The sequence below is a fragment of the Accipiter gentilis genome, chromosome 6, assembly GCF_929443795.1.
Source record: "Accipiter gentilis chromosome 6, bAccGen1.1, whole genome shotgun sequence".
NCBI classification, from domain to species: Eukaryota; Metazoa; Chordata; class Aves; order Accipitriformes; family Accipitridae; genus Astur; species Astur gentilis.
The window spans coordinates 26,651,703-26,675,173 of NC_064885.1; the positions used below are offsets into that span (position 1 = coordinate 26,651,703).

Below are 23,471 nucleotides of genomic sequence, written 5' to 3' on the forward strand. Positions count from 1 at the left end.
AAAACTTTACAGAACTTCAAGCACACAAGTCATTAAGCACTGCGGCTTTCAGGCCAAAAGCAACCCTGAGTTTTTACTTAGAACTTTGATATAACTTCAAAGATTCCTTATTTTTAGAAGCATCTAGGACACACATGCTTGGTTTATTACAACATCAATGAACCAGTTCACTGACATATCTGCATCTGGGCAAGACTAAGCATTCATGAGAGAAGGGCAAGCTAGAAAACTTTTTTCCTGATAATGGACACTGTAATCTGGCATGGTTGATGGTTTTCAACAGAAACTACCACTATTACCTGAAATTGTGCAAGCCAGCAAAATATCTCACACTTAGAGGCAGCACAGAATTCAGATAATGTGACAAGGAAGCTGGAGAGCTAACCTAGCATTCTAGCCCACGTCCATTTGCCAAAATTGTTTATTTCATTTCATAAAGGCAAGTCTGAACATAAAGTCATAAGCAGTTTCTACCCTTTTTGAACGCACATCCAGAAACACATGGAAGCTACTGTTGCAGAAATTAATCAATGGTTTGAGTTTCAGCTGTCAATATAATAACTTCTTAAACAAACATTTCGTCTAACGTGACTGCTATCATCCATTGCAGTAATACCACAGTAAGTAAAGTAGGCCTTTTACGTAAGTGAACTTCCCTCTCTCTCTTTCTCCTTTTTTCATTCCCTCTTCCTTTCGTTGCTGCAAGAGATCATCCGATGAATGGAAGACTGAAATAAACTATCTCCGTGCAGAATCAAGCAAATGCAAAAAACTTCTGCTGTTGCTGAAATCAGCAGATTTAAGACTAAATGGTTAAACATTTGAAATCTCAATCATTCACCCATCTGTAAAAGGAAAATAATTTTTTTTTCTTTTCCCTGCATGCAGCGGTATCAGAATGGCCTGCTGTTACTGTTTTTACAATTAAAGAAACGGCAAAAAGCGCTTGTTTCCTCCTACTCACAGACAGACATGTTAGAAAACCTCCAGGTCCAACTCCATATTTCCCGATTTCGTAAGCCTTTTTCCATTTAATTTTAACATAGGAGGCCACATTAAATTCGCTTTGCTAATTGTGCGCATCTCCAACAGCTGTAAAACACAAATAACGTGCTAAGGATATTTCAGGAGACTGGAAAGAAAGGCTGCAGATGGCACTGCAAGGAGATGAGAATTTGCGTCTACAGACGAAGATATTTCCTCGACTGAAACTTTTTGTTCATCGCTGAGTTATTACAGTCGGCGAGGCATTTTTATCCCCGCTGATTCTCCAGCTCCCCAGGACAGCAGCTGTGCAGCGGCCGCCGCAGCCGCCGCAGCCGCCGGCCAAGGTTAGAGGACTTCCCCGCCAGTCGCTTAGCAACGAGCAGCCCAGCCTCGGCTGAAGGACAAAGGGACCGGGGCCGGGCAGCCCGGCCGGCGCTGGCACGCACGAGAGGTGCGCGACCGGCGCCGCTCCTAACGCCCTAATTCTCTCCCGATGGTGCGAAGAAGCTCATTTTCCAAGCAGTATCGGCGGGATTTTGGCCGTGGATCCCCTTCGCTGACAGGTGGCAGATTCGACCAGGGGAATTAATTTGCTGTCGCACCAAGTAAAGGTCCACTGCTAACCAGGCTGGTACCAGGGTTACTTCAGAGCCCCGAGGCTGGACCAGAGGAGCACCAGGGACCACAGCCTAACTAAATTTTCCGTAAAGGCGAGTTCGCAAAAAGTGATGGGACCCTGTTCAATACTAGTATTCAGCAGTTGTCTTAAGCAGTACCGAAAGATCTGTGTGCAGTTTGGGAACCCGTCTTTGTAAAGACTCGTTCCACGTTACTAAGTCTTTCTAGCGTAGGTTCTCTATTATTAGATTTTACTATTTTAGGTTCTTCTCTGAATGTTACAACAAAGCTGCATAAACAGACTTCACGCTGATAGCATTTAATTGCTTTGCATGTGCATAGGTTAATGCATGGATGATTCAAACAATTAAGACCCAGAGGTGCTGATTAGTTTCCATTCTTTTGGAACCCAGGAAAATCTACTGAAGTAAAGCAATGATTATTCTGGACTGGACTCATGCAGTTTGAAATCACGCAGTCCGTCTTCTGAAAGAAAGCAAGCATGTAAAGCTTTACTTTTCAACATCCCTTTGATCTGAGGGTTTAAAACACACGTACAAATAGGGCATCACATTTACACTTTTGGACTATCAATATGAAATTAATGCTTTTTTAAACATATTTAAGACTGCAAGAACAGCTAATTTATGGATGGCTATATAACCACAGTGTTTATAAGCAATTCTTCCAAATGATGGATTACAACTGAGAAAGTTCATTTCATTCCTTAAAAAGAAAAAAAAAAAATCAACTAAGCATTCAACCGTTCAGTTGAGACAGCACCAATAATTTCCCCAAAGAAAACTGGTGTAAGACAAGAATATACAGTGTCCATTATTTATTTGTCCAGTGCAGAAGGATTTCTTTGGAGAAATCCAATTGTTTTTGTCACTTTTTATCACCATTTGGATCTATTTCCAGCAGCAAAAGAAATACTTTGGTTTTCAGAATTACAGATACGCACAAAATGGAAAAATGAATAGTATGCTTATTACAGGAATAAGATGATTCTGAATTTCTAAGAAACAGAGTTGAATTACGATTCAAGATAAACTGAACAATGCTTATCATTCAGTGCTTTTCACTGTAATGCAAAACCAGTTCTATTTAATACTATTATTTAAATTTTAGAAGCCAGATAAACAGAAGCACTTGTAAACAACTAGATACCTGAATCCTCAATTTCTTAGGTTAATTTTAAGGAGACAAAGACCCTCAATGAGTAGTACATACTTTAGCACAATCTCATAGACACTTAACGTTATTGAAGTGTGAGCATAATTTTACCAGATAGACACCTAAAAGTCTATCAGGGCACCTGCCTCAAAACTGATATTAATGGACACTTTTACTGGTCTTAGCAGTTGGACAAAGGACTGAACTGACATTGAAGGTGAAGTAGGAGGTCCTGTCAAAGTAGTCCAAGACACCTTGCCATGAAAGTGACTGATGTATAGATCAAAAGATACCAATTGCATGAATTTAAAAATGTGCTGAATCCAATTTTTAACTTCCAGTTTTAATATGCCTTCATAAAAGAGATGACATTCAGTGGCTGATAACCATTAAGAATTTTTTTTTTTTATTACTACAGCTATTACAAGTTCAAAACCTTTTGTTATCAAGGCAGACCCATTATACCTTTACAAACTTCTTTGTCTAATTAGTTATGCCTTACCTATACATATTCCGATTCCTACATTTTGCACGCTTTGCTTAAAAGTTGTGAGGCATTTCTATTTTTTTAATTAGTAAACAATGCTATGATACACTTTGTGAATCTACAGGATAGCTTTCACAGCTCATTCAAAATTCTTGTTCCTAAACACTTGAACAATCCAGATACCTGCAATAAGTTTAACCGCAGAGGAATGGAGAACTGAACGAGGTCTACCTTTTCCATAAACACTGTGTCTGTGATCTAGCAACAGTGAAGCCGTTAGAGCAGTCATACGCCAAGATTGATTTCTTTTCAGATGACACACACATGATCTGTAAGGAGATTCTCCTGGAGAAGACTCATTCTGTGTAGCAGACCAAGTTACAGAAAGAAGTCAATGATGACATGGGATCCAGGGGGGCGAGAAGAAACAGACACAAATATGGATTCTTATTTCCAAAAATTCTACTTACTATTTGCAAAACCCAACTCCCAAGAACAATGTCCTGACTTCAACCAAGTCCAGAAAAGGTGATTTGCTGACATTCAAATATTGACTTTTGTAATTTGTAGGCAATCAGCTAGGAGAAAGTTGGATGTGCATCGAACTTTATAGTGAGCTGACCCGGCAGCCAGGTAACAATGAGCAGAAAAAGATTTCTGCATCTCTAGGTTACTGTAATTAGTAAAGACCATTTTGTGAAATCTCCTAGGACACAAAATTAGAACTGGTTCATAGTCATACAAAATAAGATGAATTTCATGTGGACAATTTGATGCCTACATTCGGCTTTCAGTTGTTAGCAGATTTTTCAGGGTGGAAAATAAGCAGACTACAGATGGGGAAAACATTGGAGCTGGCTCAGCAGAGTTAATTCTGGCATGATGCTGCATTACTAGTCAGCTGCAGTGCCTCAGCACCACACTCCAGGGACCAGAGTAATCGTGCATGGAGCTGGCAGGGAGTCAGGAGCTTTGCTAGCTCCTGATCAGCATTAACCATTCTAAATAAAGCTCAGCTCTACACAGACAAATGTAGGTGACTCCACATGATCCTCATCAGTACCCTGGAGTTTTCTTCCATGTGGACTATGCTATTTCCCCCAAAATAAAGATAATGGAAAGTGACTACTAGCAGAATAAAGATTTTGTCCAAAGATGTCGCACTCCAGTTACAGCTCTTCTGTATGCACTTCCCTTCCCCCAAAACATGGACAAGAAAAGGAGAAGGTTAAACAAATTAACCTGTAGAAGAAAGCAGATCCTTTGCATTGTCATAGGTGCACAAATAAAAACCCGCAATAAAATAAAAAATAAAACTTGCGCTTGGTGTGCCTGTTACTATAGAGAGAAAATGTTTCATTATAATGAGAAGAGTTTTAACCATTACTGAGCATTCCAGAAGTTTGTAGTCTACACAAGGGAACATTTCCAGGGACACAGAACCACTCTGCAGAAATTAAGACAAACTAGATAAACAATTCACTATAATAACATCCTGTGACAAGGTAAAGTGGGAAAAGTAACAATAAAAGGGGGATCAAATTAAGACCTTGCCACAGCTAAATACAGGACCAAAATCCACCAGATTGCTAGATCATATACCAAAAAACTTCTAGACTAAATCTAAAATGAACTATAACGAAAGTAAATTAGTATCAGCAGGGGAAAAAACTACAGTACTTACCAGCTCTGAAGAGCACTTCTATGAGCTCTAAAAGGTCACCATATTGTTAGATTGTACAAGAAAGTTTGTACTATATTTGAAATTAAATTACAGAGCCCATTTTGTGGTCTGAAGATGCACATTTTTCTCATAATATCAGGAGATTTGCAGCCTGAAGTGTGAACATATTTTTTTTTCCCAACATTATACAGATACGGAAACTTTTGACGTTGAAGAAAATTTTGAGAAAATTTCTAGGGGCAGGTTATAAGCCAAGCCTTGCAATACCAAGTTTCCAAACCTTTAGATCAAAAAGACAGTGTTAAGAGATCAGGCAAGAGGCAAGGAAGAAAAAGCAGGGCGGGGGCAGGATTTTTTCCTACATCTATTGATTATTTGTAGCAAGAACTATTTTACATGAATTGACCAATAATGTGATCTTGCAGATATTAATCACTATTGCAGACTATTGATCCGATCCACAATCAGCTGAAAGCCATGGAAACAGTCTTTAATTATGAATTTAAATATGCCTGCAAAACAGACTCTCATTTCTTTCTTCATTTATCTCAAGTCACATCAAATCTTTTATCTTCACATAAAATCATACATAGAACTCGCCCTACAGCAATGCACAGTGAAAGCATAAAAGACAACGGTAGCTAGGACAAACTGTGCTTACCACATCTATACAACACAGCACAGCAAACAACTCAAGGTTTCAGAGCAAGGCCTCTGAGTTGCAGTGCTGAAATGAAGTCATTTCAGAGTACCTGGACAATCTGGGCACAACAGATTGTTAATGAGAAATAAGCTTCTTTAAGAAGATCAGCACCACCACTACCCACTGTCAAAAAATTAAACCACAGTTGGCTCACCATTTTTCGTGTATTTATATATACACATTAATGATGGGAGTCTAGTACAATTGTTAAGCTCAAATGTACCATTATAGATAATTATTTCAAATGTCGCTAGGAAGAAGTTACTGTTAAACAGCTTCAACAATAGGTTATTCAAAATCTATTCCAAAAAACATATGAACATTGAATCTCAGGTTTTACTTATGCTACCAAGGTGCACTGAATGATCTCAAGTATAGAAAGAGAAGGAAGTTGCTATATGGTTAAAACAAAGCAAGAAGCTGAATTGCGACACTAGTAAGAAATGCACATTACTTTTGTCACCTTATTTTCCACGAAGCATTTTTACTTTAACAGTAAAATATTGAAAACAAATTTTTTCACAATCACGTCTCTGTGCTTCATAGGATTTGCAGGTACAGATCCCACTCTCCTGTATGCGCCATCTTCCTCTGCTAACTTGATGATAGGAGCCATCTACTTGCTCCAGGAATACATTTTCAGAAGAAAACAGAGATGGTAGAACAATTACCAACCTGCAACTGCATCTGGAAAAACTCATTAAAGGCCTTAGTCCCTCAGAAATTCAACAGAAAAAAAGGAAAGGAGAATAAAATATCATTACTATTTTTGGAAAGCCATCAGCAATGAAAATTAATTATTTTTTCCTTAAACTATCTGCTTCTTGTATATTCCAATTCATACCTTGATGCCAAAAATTAGTTCTTCCTATTTCTATTCTTGTGAAATCCTATGGCAGATGTCTAACTATGTCTGCTTCTGTATTACAGAACAATGCTGTTTTAAGAGGAAGTAGAACTTAGAAATCCATACAGACAACTGTAAAAATAATTTGGGTTGCTAAATCCACTTGAACAATGGTACGTAACATATAATATGAATACAGAAATTCATAATCCTTTCATACCCATGAGAGTAAGACACCTGGAACACTATGCAGCATCATCAATGCATTTATTCGGACCTGGAATACAGGCAGGTGCTGAAGAAAAGCCCAACAGTCAGATGCTCTGAGATACATCATGTGAATTCACCTAGCTGTGACACAGAAAATTCAAACAACTATCATTTTACTTATACCTAAAGAACTGTCAGTACTGAAATGAAAATCCCACAATGCCACTGAAATGCAATTCAAGCAAGAAAAGAAACTATCAGGCTTTTTCAGCATCTGAATCCTCTTTGTCTAAAAAGAAAGTAGAAATTATTTGTAGAAGTTAATTGTATTTATGCAACTCAGAGTTAAAAGATACCAACAGAAGCTACAGAAATTACATTTCTGCAACTAATTGAACAGATGCCTAAGCATCGAATGAACTGGGAATTGAGCAGATGTTATTCTTATAAAGGTAGAACAAAACCAGGAAAACATACGTAGAAATTATTTCAAATAGATTGCCTTCTAAAATGGCCGCCTGTTTTATCTATCTATTCATCTAGCTAGTATCATCAGAATTATTCCAAACGCAGCAAAGGTCAAAGGCAAGGGCAGCTTGGTGGTTCAGAAGCAGCACTGCTGTAGATGTGGATGACAGACTAGCACCCCAGTCCAATTCTTCCTTTCCAAACTAGCAAACACAGCAGTGTGCACTTTGCTTGCTCAGAGTATACTTTGCACATTAAATCAAAGCTTCTGTAATTGCTAAATTCCAGAACACAGACACAAGTGCTCTGTGATTAAGCCTGAATGTATAGATATTCATAATAGAATGAGGAAATCAATGTCAAATATTTCAGCTTATCTGTTATAAAAGCTTAACATTCAACCTATTAAGTTTAACTTTTGTCCTTTTTTTCCTGATGCTGCCTGTATTTCACGTCTTAAGTAAAGAAATGCAAACACACAGCATCATATTCTATTCTCTTCTTCATCCCACTTATTTCATGAGGTCTAAAGGAACTATGAATGACTTATTCTACTCATACCACAATTCAGTGACTGCAACCGAATCAGTTTCTGCACTGGAACAGCTCTACATCACATTTTGTTTCCTCTGTGTTTGACACATTATTGTCTTTAGAAAGAAAGTAAATACTCCTAAAATAAGGGATACATACCAGCTCCATCAACAACTTTCCCACGTGACATTTTTTGTTAATACATTGGGAAGATGACAAAAAAAAAAAAAGCAAGAGAGAGAAGAGAACAGTGAAGGTCAGTAACTGAAAACCAGCTGGATTATTAAGGTAGCTTGAGGTTTATAGGACAAATGGTGCAATGAAAAAGGAAAATGCTTTGGATATAGAGAGAGTATGGAAAAAGGTAACTAAATATTTTATTAAACAAAGTAAAGCAGAGATTCTAACATAAGAAATACACAAAACCTACATCATCTCAGCTCTGCCAAAAAGATGATTTGTTGTTCATCCCACTTCCAACTGGCAGCACTTTCAGATCTTAGGAATCAGTTTCATTGATGTTTATTTCCATAAACAAACAGGCAAGTTACTACAGGATAAAACGAAAGATGAGCTTGCAGAGCATCAGCCACTTTAAGACACACACTTACATGCACGTACTTACATAGTTGTACCCCAGAGTAAACAAACATAAGCCATCTCAATCCAACTTTATTTAGTGTAGCATTAACACTAATAGCATCAATAGCAGAAACATTACAACACAGGTAGCAAATTTACACCCAGATCTTTAAAGTCTTGCTTTTATGCATCCATATATTAAAAGTTTCCAAAATCAACCTAACACCTTTATAAGTCCCTTGAAAAATACAGAGAACCTCATCTGTGTTATTTTTAAAAGACAGAGAAAAAAAAACTGTGCAGATCAACTACCAATACTCTAAAGTTTTACAGTTATCTCCAGAATTAGATTAGATAATGGCAATGTTAACATCTAAATCAATATACAATTATGTACTCGGGAATTTTTCCCACTAGACACCACTGTACCACACTCTTAACAGTTGGTAGAAACTTCTGACTAAACATAGGGGTTAACAGAAAATGACATTTCATTGAATAAAAAGAGTTTTGTGCTGGCACGTCTCATCAGAGGAGGCCAAATCATGGACACATTTCTGGTGGAAGCTTTCTGGTGTAGCTCCTCTCCCTGCTGCAGCACTAGTGCTCTGCTTGAAGTCTGGGAACACAGCACCTCGAAGCCCTGAGCTGCAACCCCATTCTCAAGTCACAGAAGAGAATTTCAGAGCCATAAGACTGCCAGGGTAACTTGAAGCTCTCAAGACTTCTCAGCTTCACAGAACTACCCTGCTTAGTGTCAAGGAGCTTGGAAGAGCTTCTACCACCCAGCAGCTCTCGGGGCTCAGTAGCTGGTTGCAGTAAAGGCCCCAGCTCCGAGTGGGGTCTACTTTCACACCCTAGGCAAGGATCTTGGAAAATCTGAGAATACAGAATAGAACTGGATGTAAGTGTATTTTGAAAAAGAAAAATGTTGTCCTGAAAACAGGAAATCCCAAGTTGGAAGCTGCTGCAGTACTGATTACAAAGTGAAAAGCATATACATCAAGCAGATATCAACTAAGATGCTACAGTTGTGTTTGCTGTATGCCACCTGCACAATAAGGTTTGCTAGCACAGCTGTCATTCCAGAGTATCCTTCAACCGATTATCTCGTATAACTGTAAAATATGGTTAAATCACTCACTCACCAATATGTTATGCTAACAGAAAATCCTCCGTATTCCTAAATCAAATACAGTAAGGTTTTGGCCCATACCCCAGTTTCCTACATTCTACTGCTAGCAGAACTTGATAATCAGAGAGCATACCTGTAACTGATAAATCTATCATGCTGTTCTTAAGCAGGCCTTTGTGAAAAGGCACAATCACTGTAACTATTAATCCGTCCTATCTCACTCACCTGCAGAGACAGTTAAAATTTGGTGTTGCAAGGGAAGCTGTTCAATTGGTGAGAAAGGTGTTTTGGAAGCAAGTGGCACAGCTCACCTTGCTCCTACATTCATTCACCTTAGACAATTTCTTTGCTACATTTCAGGAGCACCAAGAAACCCAAGCTCAAATGATTACCAAAATAACTAGTTTTAAACTTACATTTATTATTTTTATAGACAAAGAAATTACTATGAGCTTACTTCACCTTTAAGAGATGTCATAGTGGAGTCTCAAGCAGCCCTTTAAAGAAGATATTCCACATTTTTAGCATGGTCTGTACAAGCCAGATCCCCCTGAACCCTCAGAAAGATTATCAAGAATTTCTGTAACATCAACCCAGTACCTTTCCATTACGTTTAAGAGGCAATATGTAGCCAAATATTAACTTTAGGGTCCTATTACAGTTATGTAAATTAAGTCAATTTGTCCTTCCTTCAATTAAACATGTTAATTTCCCAGGGGACTCAACACCATTTTCTTTAGTTGTCACATATGCCATCATCACACGGTACACTGTAGCCTTAAAAAGAATTAATGAAGTATCTGGTCTTACAGACCCTACCTATGTCAGTAAACCTCATGTAACTCAACTCACTGAAATTCAAAGGCGTTCCCAAATGAGAAAGTTTCTCAGACCCCTACATATAAGAGCACAACCTTGGTGTTCCATAGTGACAATAAACACCAGAAAACAACTCTTTTGCAACCAGACGGCAGAATTAAGACTCTCAACACAGAAGGCACTTAGCTTATAAATTATTAGACTTCTACATGGCCATCTTTACTTCCTTCTGTTTAATAATGTTCAGTTACATTTGCCTGAAAATTAGATTACAATAGAAGTACATGCATATGGTCAATCACAAGTTATTAATAGACCGCTAGGTCTGTATGAAACCTAAGCCATGTATTTTGGGTTGCCATTACTGAGATTCATTCATTAATTTGATTTTGATAAAAGGTATTTAAGAATTTGCCTAATTTCTTCAGCAGAAGAAACTATACATCTGTTCAAATGTTTAAAACAAAAATACAAATAAAAATTGCCTTAATTTTTACAGATTTTCTGAATTTAAAGCACAAATCATTAGAGCTGAATAAGAATTGCCATCTAGTTTACGGTGATAGGTACTGTCCTTATTGACAAACGCCACCACCAAATACTTCAAAGGTAGATCACTGCAACGTACCAGGTATGGAAAATTACAGAAAATTGTTCATATATTTTCTTCAGCCACATTAGTTGATTATTAGCTGATGCCCAGAAGAATTTAACCGTCTCATTCCTGTTGATTCTTTTTAAGCATTGTCCTTGTCACAAGATTACCTTTTATTTAGACTCCTCTTTGTTGTCTCTGTATAAAAGTGAATAAATTGTTTCTCCCAGGTTATTCAAATCTTTCCACACCCACTTAGCACTTCTGCTACCCTTTCTCTTGGTCATATCTATTTCTGCCCCCTCTATCTTGTAAGGAAAGTTACCTGAACTTGATTTCAGGGGATTAAGTACTATTCAATCATAGAAAGGAACAGCATTCTAAAACAGCTTCTGTTTTCTTGTGATGTTATCTGCACATCTTTAAGTTATTTGCATTTTTAGCACTTATGCTCAGTGAGGATTATTCAACATAACACCACCTCCCAAATAATCACAGTTTATTTAGAATATGCATGGTTAGCTGAAATTGTTCCTTCTCTTGTGCATTTGTCAACAACAACCTTCAGCTTTATTAGGTCCCATACAAAGGGCCAAATAAGGGCAACCTAGACTGAAAATAGGGCTTGTTGTGAAGGAAAAGGAACCGGATCTTGTTACACTTTTTACAGCTACTATTCCTGAAGATACCCAAGTCTTCTCAAACTGACAATACAGTTGCTGTTGTAACTAATACATGAAGCACAACAAAGTTCCCAAAATCATTAACATTCAGTGACCTTGTCTCAGTATAACAACCCTACTTTCACAGTCAAATTGAATCCTGTTCTTAGCTTATTCAAGAGCACCTTGTTCACAAACACATTTGCTACAGAAATCTCAGTATTTGATCATTGATCTATTGCCCCTGCTTCCAGTAGGAAAGAACATTACAAAACTAAATGAATCTGTAGACTGCTAGCCTGAATACTTGCCAGACAAAGAAATAGTCTAAATGGTTGATTTATTCAGTTATTTTTAATAAGAAGGCTTTTTTCCTTACAATTTACATATATTCTGATAGGCCACTGACATGTATAAAAGTGCTTTTCACTCAACAATCTTAAAGCCTTCATACACATTCACAAATTAACCTTTTGAACCCCAGGATTATCTGAATTTATAGAGGAGAAATCCAAGTAAGAAGGTGCTAAGAGTTTTGCCCAGCATGACTCAGCAAGGCAGTGAGAATTCCAAGCACCAAGCCCTAGTATTCCCATTCCTAGACACAATGTATCACTTTCAGGCCTTTCTATAAAGTTTACAGCTATTTTTTCAGGTTTACAGCAGAATATAGTACTAAATAATACAGTATAATTGTTATACTTACTACAGCCTGTATAATTGTAAAACAAACCAAGGCAAACTTGAAAAATAATATAGGGCAACGGTACATACTGCTGAACTCAAAGTTTATGTATGTGGTATACAAATCAGCTTTTGAATGCAAGAGTGCTTCTTTGTAAGAGATTACACTCAACCAATAGAACAAATTAAAGAGTTTTCTTATCAAGGAAACATTACTTTTCTCAATTTACATCTTGATGTGCATTTCCACTCTTACAAAACTGTTGGAAAATTGCAACAATTGTATTGCAGTTTAACATCTTTTTCCTAATACTACAATCATAATTTTTGTTTTGTGTAGCTCGTTGATGAGTGACAAGTTTCTCTCCAGAGGACATTTATTTCAGTGTTTATATTATTCCTGTAAAATATAATTTGACGAAACCACATAGAAACAAAAAGTTGAACAAAACTATTCTTTTTTGCTTAAGAAAGAGAACCAATTAAAGACTCTAAATAAATGATGCTCTACAATGTCAAATGCGCATACTAACCTGCTTTTACCTTCAAATTTTGACTTAAATGCCACTAAGAAATTTTAAATAAAATTAGCCCTACTCTTGCCAAGCACTGTGCTTTCAATTGACATGAATGCACTTTAAATATAGATGCTTTCATTTGGGGATCACCACACCACAGACACCTCTAGGTAGGTTGCTGAGCTCAGTTCACCCATATCAACCAAAAGTTTAAAAAAAAAAAATAATTGTGGATATTATTGAGGCCTTCCCTCTAACGCAGTTGTCAAAAGAACAGGTAACCTCTCAGCATACATAAAAAATGGGATTTAGCATAGTACAAAACAGACTATATTTAGGTTAACCAGCAACCAACAGCTCAAGCTATTCGGCTCAGAAAGGACACTGCAGAAAAGAAAAGTATTCCCTACATGCACAGGGAGGAAAGAGTGGAATAACTCACTTTTAAAAGGGGGAAAAAAACCCACAACAGGGAAAATCAATTAAATTGAAAGTCAGAAAATAAAAACTAATAAAATTATGTTTTCCATGCAATTAATCTGTGGGATTCAGTGGAACACAAATGTATCACAGCCAAAAGGAGTTACCAGGAATGAGGGACTTGATATTTAACAAGAACAGGGTGAGCTATAAGAGCAAGTACCAAAAACCAAGAAAACACCAACCTATGTTTACAGTTAAGTGGACACTATTTCCAGAAGACTCAAGTCTGCCTATTAAAATGGAATTTCTTGCATCATCATCTGAGATTTTGGGTCTCATGATCCCATGATCAAGCTGAAATCCTGCTACATGCCACTTCTGAAATCATTGATCTCAAGCAAGTACTTCTGAGAAGGGCAGTATGTAGAAGATTCTATGAGAGCCCTCAAAAAGAGGGGACCATTTCTACCTCTTGTAATACTGAATCAACTCATATAACTCCAGTATTTTAAGCAATATTCTTGTTTATTTGTTTTCCTGACCATATTCTGTTGTTTCTTATTTTGTATTCAAGATAAAAGCATTCTCCTAGTACATTGGGAACCTGCTCCACTAAAGAGGATTTCCAGAGCTACATATATACAAATGACAACATCAAGTTAGGTATTTCAAAGGGAAGTAAAACAATGCTAGTTTTTAAACAGATACCATTATAAAGTAATTCTCTCAGATCAAAGAACATAAACTGCAATGAAATATGACATATGAAAAAGCTGAAGCATCTTAGTATAGCATATCATCTATTATTGTTACTTTACAATCTTTAATCACAAAAAATTATTAAAACCAACACTTGAAACTTCCACTTATATGATGGAATTTTTCAGAACCAAATAATTTGCACTACATAATGACCTGACTAGTATTTAAAAAGAACTATTTTGAACAGATTTAAAGGGAGTATTTCAAGACATTAAAAGAGAGAATACAAAGATTCACAAAGGTTAGTGTGCAGGTGATACCCAAATAACAACTACTTATTGAGACAGTTTGGGTTATTAAATTATTCCAGTTTTATTCTACAGAAATTTAGAATAAATTTGTTTAGATCCCATGGCAAAAAAAAAAATCACAGCACAATTCTTTGACTGCTTTGGAAATTGCTGAATTATAGCTCTCTCACTCACATATTTTCACAATATGCTTCAAGGCAAGATGCTAATTTGAAAAGTTTAAATTTCTGGCTGGAAATATATTTCTACTACACTTAAAGAAAACAGATGTTATAATAGTTAAAATAAATTGGGTGAAGAAACTATTTTTCACATTCATATATTCTGTGCTAATGTTCCCTATATTTGATACCTCACATTGAAGTTCTGCAGAACTTCACCAGTTCCACTGCAACCATGGAGATCAAAGATCATGAGGTACCTGAACAACACTTCACTTACAGATCAGAAAAACTCACAGAAAACAAATAATATCCATCCTGTGTGACATAAAATTATTACCTGAAGGAAAAAAACTCAACAATGACTATGAAATGTGAGCATACTAATTTGTAACTAAAGGAGCTGTAAACAAAGTGGCTTGAAATTATACTAAAGATTTTTCAGATATCTTATCTAATAGTAATATTGCCATCTCAGAACTCCTACTTGCACTGCACACAAATTTGTCGGCTTCCAGGTACAGACTAGACTTGATGTAAAACATATACATATAATAACATGGAAATTTAAATATCCAGCAAAGGGAAGGCAGGAACAGGACAAGAGCAACAGGCAAATGCAAAATCTAGGAAAAAAAGAAGAAACAAACAGGTGTGTGTATATACAGCATCACAGAACGGTTTAGGCTAGAAGGAGTTCTCTGGTCCAACCCCTGCTCAGGCCAAGCCTAGTGCTAGGCCAAGGTGCTCAAGGTCTTTGCCACTCAAGCCCTGAATCTCCAAGGATGGAGATCCCACAACTAAGTGTCTGTTCCATTGTTTGACCATCATCATGAGGAATTCTTTTTGTTAGATTGAACTGGAACGTCCCTTACTCTAACATGCGTCACCTCTCATCCTTTCACTGACCACGTCTGAGAAGAGTCTTGCTTCATCTTCTCCGTGACCACCCATTAGGTAGCTTAGAATGGCAATTAGTTCCCCCCCTTAGCCTCTTCTTCAGGAAAAACAGAGCTCTTGCAGCCTCTTCTCACACACAGTATATGCATCAATGCAAATATTTAAATTCTGCAATTTGAACGCACTGCAGGAGTTGGCAGAGTTAGTCAGCAGGAAGTGACGTGGTGCCTCAGAACTCAAGCTAAACTACATCCAAATAAAACAAGAAAATTCCAGGGCATCTGCTAACTATACAATTTATTCTTATTAAAAATAAAAGAGCAAACAGAGTGGTCACATAGAAAAAATACTTGCATCACAATAACCACATAATCTAAGTATATACCCTTCATTAATGAGTACAGAATGGAAAAAATAGCATCCTAAATATGCTAGAGAATTCATTATGAATTCAAGGATTATTTAGAGACCTTTCAGAGGGCATGTCAGCAGTTAATAGAAAATAGGATCTCATGAAGAATTAATCAGGATACTGACATGAAGACGATTTAGCAGTTAGATTACAGGATGTCCTTTTACACAGCACTGTCCAGTGCAACCTGAAATAACCTGGCCAATGAAATTTTATACTACTTATCCTGAAATACTGGACCAGTGAGTCAAGAAACAATAATTCTTCTTTGTGCAGCAGTTTGCTAACCCTGGATTTTTGCATTCAGCATTAAACAGCACGTTATCAGAGATCTACTGAGAACACAAATAAAATGAAAGAAAAAGAAACAAAAACCCGACACAGGATAAAAAAAATAGAAGTGGGGGGCACCAAGCAAAAAACTGAAATCACTGCAGTATAGTCTACAAAAGTTCAAATACCATGATCAAAGGGAAGAATAAATTCACCTGGCATTCAAAAGTACAAAAAAAGGGAGAGAGTGAAGAAAAACATAATCAGGCAGAAATTCAAGAGGGGAATTTAAAAAAAAAAATTCTAAGAACAAACTTTAAAAGATAATCTTCTACACACTTGTATTAGTTTTTATATCAGTTCCTTCCTTGACTTCTTTAAAGTCAGGTGACACCTTTTTAAAATTCCCTTTTAAATAAGCTGCCCACAATTACATTTTAAAATATTTTCAGTTACAGGTGTGAAAAGATAGCCATTAGAGTGAATACAATAAATCCTCCCCAAGACCAAAGAGATCATTTTGCTACTAAAATAGTAATTTCAATACTAACTCAAAAATGCTATTACATCAGCAGCTACCACGTCACACTCAGAAGTGGAACATCCAGTCATCGCTAATCAGACTACATAGAAGAGAATTGCTGCAAAGTCAGAATGCTGGTTCAGTATGCTTGGACGCTGCTTGTTTTCTAGCTTTGATTACTGACACAATCTACAAAATAACTAAAAGCATATTAAAAAGCACCAAAGTAAAAGAACAAGGGGAAATTATCAACCAAAGGAGAGAAGAAAAAATTAAAAACCAAAAGACAAACAAAAACAAGAGAAGCAATTAAACAAACAAAGCATGTGTGGTAGTATTTTAAAATACATTAATAAATCAATGTGACAGTCTTTTAATGAAATTAACACTAGCATGGAACCAAATAAACATCATGCAATTTAATGCAATTAGCTAAATTCAGATTCTGTATTTTTAAGCAAATGACCAAGTCGATCATGAAATTTTTAATTTCCTATTTAGTATGTCTCTAAAATTATTTCATAAGGCACTAACACAAATCAATTTTTCAATAAAACTTCCCTGATCAAGAAAAACAATTTTATTGGATTATACACATAATTAGAAATAACAAAGTAGCCATTAGACTAGCTGTGACTAGCTGTTAGAAATAAAGATTAAAGATTGCTTTTCGAAGTAAAATATAAGTAAAAATTTGGGGAATATAAAGTTTAGGGAACTTTAATATCTGTTACTCCATTCATCAAATTCTCTCAGTGTAAAGTTGAGAGTTGGCCAATTTCAAATTCCTGCAATAAAGCAGTTGAATTCACTATAATTTTTGTATGATTTCCTTGGGAATACATGTGATTTCTTTGCTCAGACTAAGATGCTTCAACACATTAATTCTATTTCTTCTTCGCAGAGACTACAAGTATGGTAAAGAGAAGTGGGAAAAAAAAAAAAATCACAACCACGAAAAGAAATTGAGTTAAATTAGAGCAATGTCCCACAATGCGAAACCAAATCATCCATAACAAAACAAACCTGAAGTTTGCAAAACAAAGTATATTCAAACTGTAAGCAATGTGAGATCTATACACATGCATTATTCATGCTATAGATGTACTAAGAGGACCTGTAATTTCTGTTGTTAAATAAATTATGAGTTACTAAAGCAATTATAATACAAGATCATGGAATTGGCTTAAGGCCAAGTTAAATACATCACTTGGTGATAGAAAAGCTCTGGACTTTTAGAAGCATCTCATGTGTATGTGATGTCAGTTTTATTCTTTTCCCGTGCCAGCACCAGCATTGTCAAGTACATCAAAACCAGTTACAATAAACTTCAGTAACAAAATTTGTGGGCAGCCTCCAACTTTGACTGTTAGCAACCCTTCTACGTTATCAACTTGACTGTGCCCAGTTGACTTGTATTCACATTTAGGACGTATTTTCTTCATTCTACGTCTCAACACATCCGAGCAGAATCAGCAAAATGTTGCATTCACTACAACAGGTAACGTGAAAGTAATTCTATATTTTTAGGGAAGTGAGCTTCCCAAAGAAGCGTAGCTCCATCACAAAGTCCAAAAATGCAAACTTACCTTCCACGATCTGGGTATTTAAGCATAATAATTCCTGTCCTTTTTTCCCCTCTTGGCATTCCCCTCTGCAAGTCCAACTGTTCAATAACAACCTCAGCAGTAAGATGAAAACCCCTTGTTTAGATATATCCCAATGATCCCCTGATTTAGCCCATAGTTTTTGCATAACCCTTAAGGGATATGAGAAAAAATCCTTACAGTTATTTATTATCATTGAATTAGAAAACATGACTGTTTTTATCTTTCTTTGTAGAAGTTTAAGCCATTACGCATCTATTAAGCTGTTAGACATCTGAACAACAGAGTAACACAAGAATTAATGCATTTTTACAATATTTATTTATTTCCTATTCTGATAAAATAAGCAAAACCTCAACTATGGATATATTGTGTTTATATTACCCCTTTAAAAAGCCTGCCTACTCTCTAGTTAATTAAAGTTACATTTCAAAACCATATTAACTTTTCATAGCTAACTGGCATCCATACTGCAACAGCTGACATAATAGCTGGAAGACATATTCATTTTTTTATCAGTTTTCCTTGCAAGGGTCATTACTCGGTATTTTATAAAAAGAAACAAAACATATGACACTGTAAGCCTCCTCTTATTAGTTAATAAAAAGCATAACTGCTATGAAAATATTGCCTATCTCTTTTATTAGAAAAACAATTAAATCCAGTTCCCTAGACACAACACTTCACAGGAGGCATCATGCCACCAAGCATTACATTTTACTAAATCTTTAGAAGGGTCATTAATCTTTCAGTCATGGATCTCAGACGCTTAAGTCTAACAGCAAAAAGCAGAAGCAAACACACAGCGCTCTCTTTCTCTCTTTGTAGCGATAGAAACATAGTAAACTCTTAAGAGGACAAGAGCTAAAATTAGCCAAAGAGAAATCTATTTAATACACTTTCATCGCTGTGATTTTACAGAATCTGATTTGCGTAAATATTTTCCTTTTCATTGTTACACTGAATCAGCTGAGACATTTCAAGGCAAGTGCAGAACTCCGTGCATAGTGCTCCTACTTTACAATGACTTTTATACTCACCTACACATTAAGTCTTCGGTGAATGTATTATCCCTTTCATCTATTCAACAGTATAGTTCAGATACTACATGACTAAGGAACTTTAAAAAAAAAAAAAAAACCTAAAAAGCAAACTAAATTTACCTGAATTCATTTGCTTCTGTGTCAAGTTCACTTAAAACTGAGAGCATTAATAAAGAAATGGTAGCCGATCCATATAACCTTTTGTACCCTGCTGTCACAGAAAGTAACCCATCATATACATATGCAGGAAACAAACCTCTTTGTCCCTGCACTTGCTTTTCCTTATTTGAAGATACGGAAGATTAGGGATTTGTGAATTTGTGAACGTGATAGCAAAGATTTTCATCCTTAACTCTAGAGAAAAAAAAAAAAAAAAACAACACCAAACCAAAAACAACTTACAATCTTCAGGTGACAATAATTCGATTATATTATTACATTAAATCGCACCATGACCAAGCATGTTAGAAAGGTACTGCTTACTGCCTCTCCCTATTTTAGAGCATTATCCCTACTCTGAGCATTCCAACCTTTCAGAATTCAAAATCAATACAAGAAGTGCCCGAAACATGGGAGCAAGCACTCCTAATCTACGAAAATGACCACCGGAGACACGATTTAATGATCAGTATTCAACGCAATACAGCATCCACTTCCAAGGACCATCCTTTTCACTTTAAAATAAGTCAGTACTAAATAAACGGCGAGGACTGGACGGTCGGGGGTGGCTCCAGTACTGAGATTAACCCGGCAGTCACTGGCTGAGCTCAGCCCCATCCTCAGTCACCTCTAACCGAGCCCCTCACACGCCGTCGGTCCGTTTCAGGCCCGGGGGCGACGGCTCTCCCCTCGGCTCGGCAGCCAGCCCGCGGCGCGGCTCCAAGCCCGTCCCTCGCAGTACCGGCACCCGCTTTGCGCGTCCGGCGGCGTGAAGCGCCGCCAGCCCCTCGGAGAGCCCGGGGGGGAGCCGAGGCCGCCGCGCGCAGCCCTGGCTGCCCGTTAACGGCACCAACGGCTGCCGCGCGAGGAGCCGGCGGGAGGGAGCGGCCGCTCGTACGGGAAGGGGGGGGGAGGGGGCACGACACACGCCGCCGCCCGCCGGGGGAACGGGCACCGGCCGCCGCTGCGCGCCTCCCGGGGCGAACGGGCCGGCAAAGAGGCACCGGAACGGCTCGGCGCGGAGCGAGGCAGGGCGGGCAGAGACGCCCGCAGACGAGGTGGGGTGAGGCGGACCGAGGACGGGAGGGAGCCAGCCGCAGACCGAGCGGGGACACCCAAGGGCAGGGACGGGCGCAAGGACGCGGGGCGGGAGGGAGGCGCTGAGGCGGGGGCACCCCTCACCTGGCAGGAGGTGCCGGTGACCCCCGCGGGGCAGGCACAGCTGTAGGCGGCCGGACGCTGGGGCAGGAGCAGCTGGAGGCGGCGGGGCGCGGCGGGGCCCCGGGCCGGCACCGGCGAGCAGGTGCCGTTGTTGCGGCAGGGCTGGCTGAGGCAGGGGTCCCGGCCGAGGGGCGCGACGGTGGCCGGCCCGGGAAGGCAGGCGCGGCGCTGGGCCAGGGCGAGCAGCAGCAGCAGCAGCGGGAGGAGAAGCGGGGCGGCTCGGGGCATGGCGGCGGGGCGTCCGGGCGCGGGTGCCGCTCCGCTGCGGGCGCCGGCGAGGAGAGAAGGAGGGGATGGAGGCGGCGGCCGCCCGGCTGCTCCCTACCCCCGTTCCCCGGGCAACGGGCGGGCGGGGACTGGGCGGGGAGGAGCCGGCCGCCGCGCCGCCGCGCGCCCAGCAGGGGGCAGCCGCCCGCCCGCCCGCAGCGCGGCCCCGGCCCCGGCCCCGGCTCCGGCTCCGGTCCGGGAGGGAGGCGGCGGCCGGCGGCGGCGCCCCCCGCCCCGGGCTGGGGCAGCCGGCCTGGGCGTGCAACGGGCTGAGGGGCAGGCTCCGGAGGGCGGCAAGGGTGGCGTTACTTCGGCCCTAGAGCCGAGGCTGAGCTCGCATCGGAGCGGACTGCGCCCGCGCCCCATCTCCCCCGGGCGGGGGAACGGCGGCCCGGCTGCCCCGAGGTGCTCCCCCGGGCACGCCGGTTCAAAAGGGGAGCGGTGCATTAACGAACTGCCCGATAGGCGTTGCTGACCTGTCGGTGCCGGCGGTTGGCGCGACGGCTGTAAGGGACAACGCAGCAGCCCTCGGCTCCTCAGCGCAGGGCGGGGGCGAGCGCTGCCCTGGGTTAGACACCCACCCTGAAAGAGGCACTGCTTGCTCGGGACGATTCACCGTTTGCTTCTTACTTACTGTTTCACAAGTGTCATCTGCCGATAATTAACACGTTAAAGTTCTATCGAGACCAAAGTAGAGGCAGAGGGAAAGCACAAAAATGAATCCTGTCACATCTGATATTGCAAAAAAAGCCGCGGGCTTTCTCAATTGAGGTTATGTACGGCTGATTTTTAAAAATCAATTTCTATTTTGCTAGTCTTTCAGGGATATTTTTTTTTTTTACTGCCTCTGATTAGAACTAAGATAGATGGTCTGCAAATCAGTTAAGGGACAGCAGGAAGATAATCCACATTCTCTGGCCTTCTCTTCATTTGCTTCTGCAAAAGTGAAGTATTCGAATCTCTCGTAACTAACGACTTCTCACATCGCTATCATAGGATACAGGAGGATTACTGGCAGCAACATGCTACAGTTTTCATAAACCTTCACACTTCACGTACGGCGGAAGCTTGTATCACGAGCAGAAATAATTAGCGATGCAGATTGAACTGAGAACTCATCAAGGTTTCCAGCAGCCTGAACACGATACTCGATCCCCGGCACCCAGGCTGGAGTGAACTGTCACTGCTCCTCCATCCACCACCCCAGGAACCCCCTTCCCCCCAGCGGCGGCCAGTTCGGTGCCGCAGCGGCTCCCTCTGCTGGGGCTGCGTCCCGAGCACCGGAATGACCCCTTCCTTCAAAATTATCTCACTTACTTTCCCCCGGCCCCCGACAACGGTGGGTTCTGACGTTTACTACAGCCTAGAGGGGCTGTAGTAATACAAATTTAAAAACAAAACAACAAAACAAAAACAAACAAACAAAAACCACAAACAACTTAATTCCAATATATATAACTAAGTTGTTTCTTTATTTTACAGCTATCTTCTCCTTAAAGTTACTTTTTCTACCAATATTTGTTCATCAGAGCCCTTCACATGCTGAGACAGAAAGCCTGCTGTGTTTACCAGACCAGTTCATCATCATCTTTTCTTTACTAGTCATTATCAATGCTTGGTGCAATCCAGGAACTGGGAAGATATTCTGACAATCTGAAACTGACATACTACTTACTGTTCTTTAAGCATGGGTTTTGCATCAACCAATTTTGCAACCATAAGAAACATTTTTGTTAATTTGCTAAGCTTGTTCATAAGAATGTTGTAGAAAGCAATGCCAAAGGCCTTGCCCATGTCAAGTTATAATAACTGTTTTTTCATTCTATTCCATTCACAAGATCTGTTCTACAAGAAAATAATTTCGTTTGACATGATTTGCTCTTGATAAGTCCACAGAGCCTGCTACTTGTCTCCTTGTTATCTTCCAAGCACTCTGAAATAACTTGTATATGTATCCCAGGTTGCTGTGACATGTGATGTTAAAGCAGCTGGGCTGCAATCCTCTCTGCCTTCCTTCTCAATAAAAATGTTTGTCCTTGTGCTGGTTTTGGCTGGGAGAGAGTTAATTTTCTTCATGGTAGCTAGTATGGGGCTATGTTTTGGATTCATGCTGAAAACACTGTTGATAACACAGGGGTATTTTTGTTATTATTGAGCAGTGCTCACACAGAGCCAACGCATTTTCTGCTTCTCTCTGCGAGCAGGCTGGGGGGGGCACAAGGAGTCGGGAGGGGACACAGCTGGGACAGCTGAACCCAACTGACCAAAGGGATGGTCCAGACCATATGACATCGTGGTCAGCATATAAAGCTGGGGGAAGAAGGAAGGAAGGAGGGGACATTCAGAGTTACGGTGTCTGTCTTCCCAAGTAACCATTACGGGTGATGGAGCCCTGCTTTCCTGGAGATGGCTGAACACCTGCCTGCCCATGGGAAATGGTGAATGAATTCCTTCGTTTGCTTTGCTTATGCAGGCAGCTTTTGCTTTACCTGTTAAACTGTCTTTATCTCAACCCATGAGTTTTCTCACTTTTACCCTTCTGATTCTCTCCCCCATCCCACTGCAGGGTGGGGGGGTGAGCAAGCAGCTGCATGGTGCTTAGCTGCTAGCTGGGATTAAACCATGACAGTCCTTTTCCAATCTCCTACGACTTCACCCTTCCACACAGGGCATCAGGGACAGTTAATAACTAGCTTCAGCCAGTTCTCTAAACATCTTATAGAACCAGACAATCTGAAAAAACATTCTGCTCTCTAACCT

At 39.7% G+C, this 23,471-nt stretch overlaps 1 protein-coding gene across 1 annotated transcript in view; it reads right to left on the reverse strand.

Annotated features, from left to right (window-relative positions):
- DNER (delta/notch like EGF repeat containing) overlaps positions 1-20,730 on the reverse strand; it is a 134,098-nt gene extending 113,368 nt beyond the window's left edge. Inside the window, exon 1 of the mRNA XM_049803190.1 lies at positions 20,406-20,730. Coding sequence (XP_049659147.1) covers positions 20,406-20,672 — 267 coding nt within the window. The 5' untranslated portion in view covers positions 20,673-20,730. The remainder of the gene's footprint in view (positions 1-20,405) is intronic.
- Between the last annotated feature and the right edge of the window lie 2,741 nt (positions 20,731-23,471).